General features: G+C 41.5%; 1 protein-coding gene across 2 annotated transcripts in view; it reads left to right on the forward strand.

Annotated features, from left to right (window-relative positions):
- The window catches only part of slc33a2 (solute carrier family 33 member 2), a 34869-nt gene extending 24366 nt beyond the window's left edge, over positions 1 to 10503 (forward strand). Inside the window, exons 5-6 of one of the 2 annotated variants that reach the window (XM_033620355.2) lie at positions 4343 to 4452; positions 7984 to 10503. In XM_033620355.2, coding sequence (XP_033476246.1) covers positions 4343 to 4452; positions 7984 to 8190 — 317 coding nt within the window. In that variant the 3' untranslated portion in view covers positions 8191 to 10503. The other variant, XM_078170840.1, reaches the window with a different exon arrangement.
- Positions 10504 to 11096: the final 593 nt, after the last annotated feature.

The raw sequence follows: 11096 nt of genomic DNA on the forward strand, positions 1-11096 counted from the left end.
AACACAGAACACACACTTATGATCATGCAGGCACATGTATGACTTTAGGTCACAGAAGTACAATGTGAGTTTACATATAACAACAAACAAGAATACTCACACTAAATGAACCTTATGAGCTTATAATGAGATTAGGTAATATTAGCTTTTGTTGAGAATAAGAACTGTTTGTTCAACTCATTCGCCATGTTCTTAAGGTCACTGTTTGAATTTGCTCCACACTCATAAACACTACAGAAAAAGTCTAAATGATGGCATACACCAAACACAGCAAGACTGCATTAGAAGAGAGGAACAATGGTCACTACTGCACTTTCACAACAAAGGCTTTCCCAAAAATACAATAAACTGCATTCTCAGAACTGAGCAACACCTCTGACAGCCTCAACAAAAACTACATTATGTCATTCACTACTCTGCTATTGTGCTGTAGTGTTTCTGTTAGAGTGCTCAGCCCCTGGATACTTGCGATATAAGGTGTGTGTTGTCCACTTTTCCAATGGAGTATGTCAGCTGATTTCTGTCAGCTTGGCTGGCAGGTATGTAACTGGATATTAAAGTTAGGTAATGTCTGTACAGCATGGTTTTATAATAATAATAAATAATACATTTTATTTATAATGCCCTTTTCATCAAAAGATCTCAAAATGCTACAGGTTAAAAACAAAGAACGATAACAAATAATAATAATAAATAAAAGGAATGGAAGGGAATAAAAACAAGAAAAAAAGATGAGCAGTTATTTAAAAAGGTTTAAAAACAAAAACATCTAAGGGGGACCAAAAGCTTTGCTAAAAAGAAATGTCTTATGACCTTTTTTAAAACAGTCAGTGGATTGTGGTGCCCTCAAGGTGTCAGGGAGGGCATTCCACAGATGTGGGGCAGCAGCACAGAAGGCCCTATCTCCCATGGTCCTGAGTCTGGTTCTGGGTATGTGGAGGAGGTTTGAGTGAGTGGAGCGGAGGGAGCGTGTTGTGTTTTGTGGGTTGAGAAGTTCTTTTAGGTAGGGGGGGGCATGTCCATGGATACATTGGTGTGTGAGGAGGGAAACCTTGTACTCAATCCTAGGGACGTCCCGATCCAGCTTTTTCACTTCCAATCCGATACCGATATTACAGCCTTGAGTTTTGGCCGATACCGATCCGATCCAAGCACGTATTATACATATTCACTTATTTTGTTGTCAGTCATGTTAGAAAAGGTTTGATCAAGCAAAAAACAACTACTTAATCAGGTTAGTTAGAATGATCCACAACAGTTGGTATGAGAAACTGACCTGTTTATTGTTAACAGGGTTAAATAAACAAACTTTAAACTTGAACATTAACATTAAATAAAACATATAGCTGGTTTGCTTTGGCTGCTTTGGCCCCTTAATAAATAGAAAATGAATCAACACAAGAAATCTTTAAAATGTCTAACAATGAAATTAAAATAGCAGCAAGACTCCACACACTTGTGCTTTGGCCCCCCTAATAAGTAAAAAAAAGATTAACACCACAAGACATTGTTGGCATTTAACAAACAATGCAGCCTTTCCTTTTCAGTTATTTTAGTAGTGTTTTTGTAGTCCATCCATGGCTCCAATTTTAATAATTGTGCCCAAAACAATGCCATCAGTGCTCTTTACTTAAACAGTAAGAGTGTAAACCAAATAAAAATATCACTTTCAAAAAAACCAGAGCTGAAAACAAATAGTCAGTTAACTAAATTGACCGTTACTCTTCCTACCCTCTGTGTATCTGCCGTCTGCATGCTGGCCTGGTGGATTGATAGTAAGAGCTGGAGCGGATCACTGGAATGGACTGCTTGAATCGCGGAGCGCTGGGCTGGGTTTTTTGCTAATACTGGCGGCCGATGGGACATCCCTACTCAATCCTGGTGGAGATGGGAAGCCAGTGGAGTGAGTAGAGGATGGGGGTGATGTGCTCATGTTTCCGCACTCTCATCAGGATCCTAGCTGCAGAGTTTTGGATGTACTGAAGCCTCTGCAGGCTCTTGCTAGGAATCCCGATGAGAAGTGCGTTACAGTAATCCAGTCTGGAGGAGATAAAGGCATGAACCAGCTTTTCGGCATCTGAGAGGGCGAGAATGGGGCGGAGTTTGGCAATGTTACGGAGGTGGTAGAAGGAGGTCTTGCAAAGGTGGTTGATATGGGATTCAAAGGCGAGCTGGGGGTCCATTTTTACACCAAGATTTGTGACTGTTGATGAGAGGGGGATGTTGGAGCCAGAAAAGGTGATGCTGGTTATGGATGATGATTTGGTCTGGTGAGGGGTGCCAACCAGGATGGCTTCGGTTTTGGAGCTGTTGAGTTGGAGGAAGTTTTGCTCCATCCATACCTTTATCTCCTCCAGACAGGTGGTGAGTTTTGACGGGGATGACTGTGATGATGAGGGTGGGGTTGCAGCTGTGGCATTTACATAGAGCTGTGTGTCATCGGCATAGCAGTGGAATGAAATTCCGTGGCGGCTGATGACTTGACCAAGGGGGATGAGATAGAGGATGAAGAGGATAGGGCCAAGGACTGACCCCTGGGGGACACCACAAGTGACTGTGTGTGGATTTGATTTGGAGTTACCCAGGGAGATGTATTCTGTCCGGTTTGTGAGGTATGACTGGAACCAACTGAGGGCAGTGTCTTTGAGTCCAATGGTGAGGTGGAGCCGGTTTAATAGAATGCCATGGTCGACTGTATCGAATGCAGCACAAAGGTCCAGGAGGATGAGGAGGGAGGGGGAGCCAGCATCGGATGATATGAGGAGGTCGTTAGTGACTCTTACGAGGGCAGTTTCTGTGCTGTGGGCGGAGCGGAAACCGGACTGGAATTTTTTGAAGAGGTTGTTATGTTTAAGGTGGTCCTGGAGGTGGGAGGCAACTGCTTTCTCAAGTACTTTGGATATGAAGGGGAGATTGGAGATGGGCCTGTAGTTGGACAGGACTTCCGGATCGAGAGTAGGTTTTTTGAGCAGTGGTCTGATTATGGCATTCTTTAAGACTGGGGGAACGTGACCAGTTTGGAGGGAATCAGTGATCAGGGGACTTAAGACAGTGATATGGGTTTTTACCCCCTATGTTAGATATTTACATTCACAGTGAAAATTGTTAATCTGTCAGTACAATAACTGACGCCTTTCCTGGTCTGGTCTTTGGTTGAGTGACCTGGAGACTGTAGCTTGTGACAGGGGTTTACACAATTACAAAGAGGTCAAAGGATAGTAAAGAGATAGGAAAAAGAAAGGAAGATCATATTTCTACTACATAAAATGATGATTTATTTTTCCCATTTGTACACACAAAAAATTGATAGAAATATTTGGGTAAAGAACAGAAAAACAAGTGCTAGACAGAGGTTCAAGCCTTGCTTAAGCTCTTACCTTCTCACACCCAGTCACTACGTGAATGTTGGATTGCTGTTTCAGAAAGTTACAGAGGTTGTCGGACACAACCTTGCAATCCAAAAAAAGGTTGCGAACTATTGACCCGATGTTTTAGCCAGATGTTCAGTATTAGTACAGCAACAGATATGATGATGCAGAGGACATTGATAGACAGGTGCTCTCTCTCTCTCTCTCTCTCTCTCTCTCTCTCTCTCTCTCTCTCTCTCTCTCTCTCTCTCCAGAGAGCCATTCAGTTATTAATGTCTGAATGACACATCTAATTCTGTTACACAGCCAGTCGCAAAGCTTTGGGGATTCAGATTCACGCCATTTATCTCCGTCTGAGTTGTCTGTTCCCCTATCAAGCCTCTCACAGTGAAAGTTGAGCCCCCCCCTCCTTTGCTTTAAACCCAGAACAAAGATTTCAGGAAAACTCAACCAAAAAAAAAACATTCAGTTTCAGATTTTTCAATATTACATGATAACCCTCCGCTTCCCACTCTTCCAGTCTGATCAGTCGGTGTATCTGTGTGACTCCAACAGTCTTGTGTCGCTGACTGAAGAGTCTTATTCGGGAAAAACTCTGGCGGCTTGAGTGAATAATTCAGTGTTAGTGGGAGCAGAGACAGATAGGCTCTGTGGTTCCTCTGTGTTTCCCCACTAACACCGCTCTGCCACTTCCCCTCAGAGGATACACTACATGTGTTTTGGGGACGAGGTGGGGGGGAGCGATGGTGGGAGAATGAAGAGGAGACACTTCAGCAGCTTACCGTTTCTCGCTGCTTTGTCTCCCTACTTTGACTTCTACATAGAATAGTATAGTGAGAAGAGTAGCAGCACAGACGGCAGTGTAAAACTGATAGTTTCCTTCCTTTTTCAGAACAAAACTTACTGTAGTTGCACTCAGACACATTTTGTGCCTGCCTTTGCTTGATTTTGCTCATGTGTGTTCACTCCCTCAGGTATGGCCGTCCTCAGCATGAGTGTTCAACACTTCCTGGGTGGTCTCATCACCACGCTCACTTTCACTACCATGATGCATTGCACTCAAAGGGCCGAGGAAAGCATTCAGGTAAAGCAGGGTTTATTTACCTGTCAACACTGTCATTGTTGAGACCCAGGCTGCTGTTATGTAATGTTTTCCTCCATTGTCAAAATGTTTTTTAGTATTAATTGTCTCATTGGTGTTAGGTCATCTACTGTGGTTTGAAGAGACAACTCTTTTCTCCCTCTTTCCTTCCTGTATTTCCTCTCCTCTGTCCTCTGGTTCAGTTTTGCCATTATGTAATTTTAGGTCATTTCCTTTGGTTGTCAAAGGCGAGCCGGAGATGGAAATCCTCAGCATACAGTGCCACACCTATCGTCACCTATACCTGTCAGTTTTCATCAGCTGTTTCCACCTGGAAAATCTCAGACCCAGTTTCTATTCATTGCGTCTTTCTTTTCTCTCTGTCCCCCCCCTCGCTGGCATTGTCCCATCTACTACCTCACTCTATTTCTTTGTCATTCTGTAGTCCTTTAAACGCTCTCTGACTTTTTCCTCTCCTCTCTCGTTTTCTCCTCTTTGACATAACTCCTTTTGTCCCCGTCGTAACTGGGCCATCGTTGCCTGGAGGTGATCGCTATTCGCACAGCCATTCAGACATCACTCAGTCAATCTCTGAAGGTGACAAATTATCATTTAAATTGCTGTCACTCTTAAAGTGGAGAAGAAAGGGGAGACAAATCACAGGCTGTAACACAGATATCAGGATCTGGTTACTAATAAAATAAATAACAGGGGAGAACCAATCACAACATGTGATGATGAGAACCACAGTTAATTTGAGAGGCTCTCATGACACATACAGTATACTGTTTGCTTGTTAGTGCGTCGGTGTGTGAGTCTGTGTGTGTACGCGCACACAGGAGGGGGGAGCATTAGCTCTTGTGTGCTTGTTGTGTGTACATGTGTGTGTGTTACTGAAGGTAGTGCTATCCAGTGACAGAAAGCTGATAGTGTGAGTGCTTGTTAACGATCCCCAGGAGAAAGAAACCCAATCTGTTAAACAAGTTGCTCAGAATAAAGGCACTCCACTTAGCTGTGGTCACACAGGCTCTCAGAGCTCTCTACCTCGGTGCACAGACCACAGTTAGAGCTCAAATAGTCCAAACTCACACCACTAGATCCTCAACTCTCACCGAACTGATAGCAACTGTTTTTCAGTCTTTCTTTTTCAGTGATTAGGTTCCTAAACGATAATTTATATATTACAAAGCAAAGCAGTTGTTTCAGGTAGGGCTGTTCCTAATGTTTGTTTTTTTTACATTCAAAGCCTCTATTCTATTATTCTATTCGAATGAAGCCTGAAATGTCTGTTATCATATTTTATGACATCACCACCCTAAAAAAATATATAAAATCCTCTAACAGCACTCTCGATTTAAATAAAGTGATTAACCCGATTAGATAAGTTAGTTTTTATAATTATTATTATTAAATCGGCTTTCTTTAATGAATACATGTAATCTATGGTGCTGTTGGTTGCTGCATGCCTCCCTTTGTGTGCGGCAAGTGGCAGAGCAATCAGTTTTTTGAAAGCCTAAATGCCAACAAATATGGATTAAAGCAGACTATTTTGTTATGAAAATAGATTGTGAATTTGGGAAGTGATTAAATCTGGATTTTTTTTAATACATTTTAACTTTTGGACCTCAAAAGGTCTGGTGGGAAGTGGGCAACAATCCTATGCAGCCGCCACTGAAATCTTTTTCTACAAACCATATAATACTAATAATATTAGTGTAGTCTAATCTTTATCTGCAACTGTGTAGAAATACCAGGTTTAAACAGAGTCAATAAACATAAAAAAAAAGCTGTGCAGCATTTAAATGTTGATGTAGAAATTGATTGTCAACTTATGAATGAAGCGTCAAAGCTTCCAACTGTTGGAATGGATGAAAACATTTCAGATTCACTCGTCAGCCTTGTCTAGTCTCCATAAAATTTAAAATGACAAGTTCAGTCCATATTTATATGACACAAGGATTTAGGGCTGCAAGTCATTATCGATAAATCTTTGATTATTTTTTTAACTGAATGATTGATTAGACTACAAAATGTAACAAAACAGTGAAACATTTCTAGACTCCAAAGTGATGTCTTCAGATGCCTTGTTTCATCTCACAATACAAAACCAAAGGATACTCAGTTAATGAGAATATAAACCAAGGAAAAGCAAATCCTCACATTGTAGAAGCTGGAACTAGGGCTGTGTATTGGCAAGGATCTAGCAATATGCTATATATCACAACACATGCGTTCAGATTCAATATATTGTGATATATTACGACACTGTAAGCCAGGGGATATGCAAGTGTCAGTGCAAGAACACACCACCATATACATGAAATCATGTTTAAAAAGTTTTAAAAAAGTATTTTTTAGTGCACTCAGAACAGTGAGATCTGCCTTTGTATTTATCACTCTCCCTATAACACACTGGCAGTATGTGAGTGTATGGAGTGGAAGAGTCAGATGGCTGAAGATAGATTACAGCTATCTGGCAGTGGGAGGTTTAAGCACAACACAAAATGAACCGCTGTCATGAATCTTTGCATTTAAACTATCTATGATTTGACAATAGATACAGTGGTCTTGAGAATCAGCACAGTAGCACAAAACATAATATCGCAGTTCTCAAATGTATCTATATTTGCTTGCACCCGTTGCTGGAACCAGAAAATGATTGTAATTTTTGTGTAATAAATAATGATTTACTGATCATTGAAATGGTTGACAATGAGTTCTCTGTCAATCTGCTCATGAAAAGAAATGGTGCAGAGGAAAACAAACATATTAAATCCTGTAAAAGAAGCTGAAGGTGAACAGTTCCACACTCACAGTAAAAAAAAGGCTTTGGAATTTCACATTTGCTGTATTTTTAATGCTCTTTTGTAAAGCAGAGAGAGGAGTTGTTTGTGCAATGATTCAGTTACTTACAAATTAATCTGTTTTTATTTGATGGATTAAAGACATTAGAAGCCTATTGGATGCATTAGTTCATAATGGTCTGGGTGTCACTAGAGTCCTGTTTCGTTGGAGTTACCTGCCTCATCTGAATGTTGTGCTCTCAGGCAGAGGGGGGAGGTCTGGAGAGATTAGGTAATTTCTGTCCTCTCCCCTCTCTCTCCATCTTGAAAGCCTCAAGGCCGTGATCAGATACTCTTCTTCGTTTGGCCTCCATCCATCGTCTCAGGCCATGATCTCACGCTTTCTCTTTCAGACTTCCAGTCTTTTCAATTTTTTAAAATTTTTTTTCTCCGCTATCGTTTCCTTTTGCGCTGGCTTTTTCTCGAAAATCACATATTGTCTGTTTTTGCAAATAAATCGGCGTCACAGGTGCAAACATCGACTGATAATTTGATAGGATGAAGTGTCACCTCTCCACTTTCCCAGCTACTACTCCCTCCTTTTACTTACAATGTGCCTTTATTTTCCAAACCCTCTCTTTACCCCTTGTCCTTTTTCTCTGCTCAATTCCCTCTCCTTTACCTCCTCCTCTTACTCCTTTCACCCTTTCTCCCCCTCATCCTACCTCCCCACTCTTCCTCTCTCCTGCAGGCGACCCACTACAGTTTCCTGGCGACTCTGGAGGTGCTGGGGAAGCTGACGTTCAGCGCTCTGGCCGGAGGCGTGGTGGATTGGTTTGGTTTCCAAGTTGCCTTCCTCTTCTTCCTCACCCTCTCCGCCGGGACGGCCCTGCATGTGTGGACGGCTACCTTAACTGGTGCTCTCAGAGAACACCAGCTCAAAGAACAGCCCAAGTGAGATCAGGATTGGGGTGAAAGGTCCTGATACGGGGCATCTGCAGGTGCTGAAAATGTGTTAAAATTGATGACCAGTATTCAGACTCCTCAAAAGTCCTTGAATCCCGATAAATATAACACTCATGACTTAAGCAAATCATTTTAGTCTAGAAGATCTTGAATGAGTTGATGTTCTTGTTCTGCCATTTTTAAGGAGAAATCAGCCATGCGGTTAAGTACTCTATTGCAGAGTGTGCTTTTGTTTTACTTTTTTTTTTTTTTCTCAAATTGCACAATTGTCATTTCACTGGCAAAACTGGCCTTATATTTATTTTATTTTGCATTTGAAATGTCTGGAAAAGTCTTAATATTTACAGTAGTGCAAGGAAACTTGCAGATAGTATGTAGGTGAAGATGAGCACATTAGGTTTTGGGGAATGATGGGATTGGTGCACCCAATCAGTGTGATGCATTAGCAGAGATGTACAGTCTTACTGTATTGAGAGTTGAAAGATAAAGCTGTTTTTATCATCTGAGCCATTCTAATGTTTTGACAAGCCAGCAATAAGAGCTGTAGCCAAAAGCAATATCGCTACTCTATGATGCTTGTTCTATCATATTGTACTGTATATAAATATGTTAGTCATTCTCCTGAGTTGTATGGTTTACAGTTCTAAATGAATCTCTACTACCTCGTATCAGCGCTGTATGGTACGATACACAGGAGGCGAATGTACAGTAGCTGCACCAAGTAGAGCATACTCTCATTCACAATGAATAGTTACAACACGTACACGATGTTATCTAAGCCACAACAGTTAGCCAAAGTAGGTTTACAGTTAGTGCAGCTGGTTCATTTTAGAGAGGAAATAAAAATGCAGTTCAGCTATTGAATGAGAAGCATTTATTCTGCTTAATTGACTGCAGATTATTAGAGTGAAATCCCGAACAGGTCGACCCTGACGGCTTACTTCTTGTAGGGGACGTCAGCCTTACACACTGCATGGTGCCATCTTGTCTCAGTTTCTCAGTCAAAGAATCAGACGTACTCTAAAAATAACTCTTAATAAAACTGAAAAGACCAATACCACTGGCAAACTGCACTCACTTTTATGTTTCATGTTTAGAAAATGTCAATATGTACTTTAAAATATACTATAACTCTCCATGGTACTGTATGCTATATAGAATAATTCTCCAGGCTTAAAATATGAATGAAAGCAGTTCAGAATGTTTTCTTTTCACCAGGCTCTGGACTATAGGTGAACGTATTCATAGAAGTTAAGTCTTAGACCTCTTCCTAAGATACAGTGAGTGAGCGAGCGAACTCTGGCAGATGGAGCCTGAAAAAATTTTCTACATACTGGGAGTGATGTTGCAGCACGAGGAGGGGATGAAATATTTAATATTTGCGACTTAATTTCTCCTTTTGCAAATGAGTAAGCATCAGAGTTATTTATTCATAACTAATGTCATTTCCTGTTGTGGATCAAATATGATGTGCTGCTTCTTAACCTTGTAAGAGTCTCTTCAAGCCTTTTCTCACCAGCACAATCCGGAAATGTGGTGCTGGGATACGGAAAATCCACATGCAAATTTTCAGTATTACAGCCATGCACACGGGGTCCGGTTCAGATTATTCACGTTGCTGTGTTCCATTTCTCCTACATAGTGCCAGTGTCCACTCCACACAACTAAAACCTGTCATTGTCAATTAAATATTCCAGAATGCAAAAATATGCCAAAATTGAGGTTTGTCCAAGAATTTTTTTCCCTGCACAATTGTTCGGAAGGGGTGCAGGAGAATTCATAAGAACCCACAAAATCAGATCAAATTTTTATGATTATCCATGCCAATTTTTCAGACGAAAATCTGTGCTTGGTGTGGAACGGCTTTTCATCCATGATCTCATCCACTGCTGACTGGAGGGAAAACAGAAACATCAAGGCCATCAGGACATCAGGTTGGAGGTGGAGCAAGTGGGAAATAAAAGTTTTTCACAGAAGGGACATGTTGTTTAGCCCGTTAGTTGATGCATGGAGCAGGTTAGGACATGTTCATTGGGTAACAGTGAAACAATCTGATGTTTGCTCGTTTGCAGTCAAGTTAGGAGGAGGTGTTAAAACTGATAGTTATGTTACTGGGAGACAGGCGTATAAATCAAGGATGGATTGGTTTACGTAAAGGCAGTGATCTCAGCAAACATAGCCAAAATATACCTGCTTTCACCCACATAATCAATAAAGGGATGCCATACCATATCATCACTGGGTCATCCATGTAGCCAGGTCCTCTGTCATGAGATTTGCACAAAAAATAAAGCTGCTGAGTGAATCTTTGTGAGTCTGGTGTCTTTTTATGTGGCCTCTGGTGTTTACCTCCCATCACCAGATTTTACTACATTTTCTGTCCCCCGGGGGAGAGGTCCTGTGTAGTCTGTAAGGACATTCCCACCTTTGAGAATCCGCTGTGGCTTATAGCAGCTCTGAACACAACACTGGCTCTCTGCAGTGCACTGGCTGAGGGCTACAGTGGTGAATAGGGCCCGTGTCACAGGATCCACAACCCTTACAGCTCTAATAACACAACAAATGCTGTGAAGGAGGATTAGGCCAGCTTACACGGCCCCTCAATACACCTCCACTTTACACTTTCTCACCCGGACTCATTATCTGGGCGTACTGTTTGTGTAGTGGGATAGGCGTTGTGGGGATAGAGAGGGAGGGTTTGAGGAGAGAAGCTTATGTTTTATCCTCTTGCCATTCTCAGACAGAAGCGAGGAGTGAGAGCGATAGGCATGTTTAGTTTGGTGTCTTTTTAAAAGTCACATGAAACCAAAGGCCCACTGCTCATTCTGTCATCCAAACTTGTCAAGCTGTATGCTGTATACAGGGAAGGAGGGCTTCTTTCTGTTCTTTCCAAAGAAT

Source organism: Epinephelus lanceolatus, chromosome 9 (genome assembly GCF_041903045.1).
Source record: "Epinephelus lanceolatus isolate andai-2023 chromosome 9, ASM4190304v1, whole genome shotgun sequence".
Classification (NCBI taxonomy): domain Eukaryota; kingdom Metazoa; phylum Chordata; class Actinopteri; order Perciformes; family Serranidae; genus Epinephelus; species Epinephelus lanceolatus.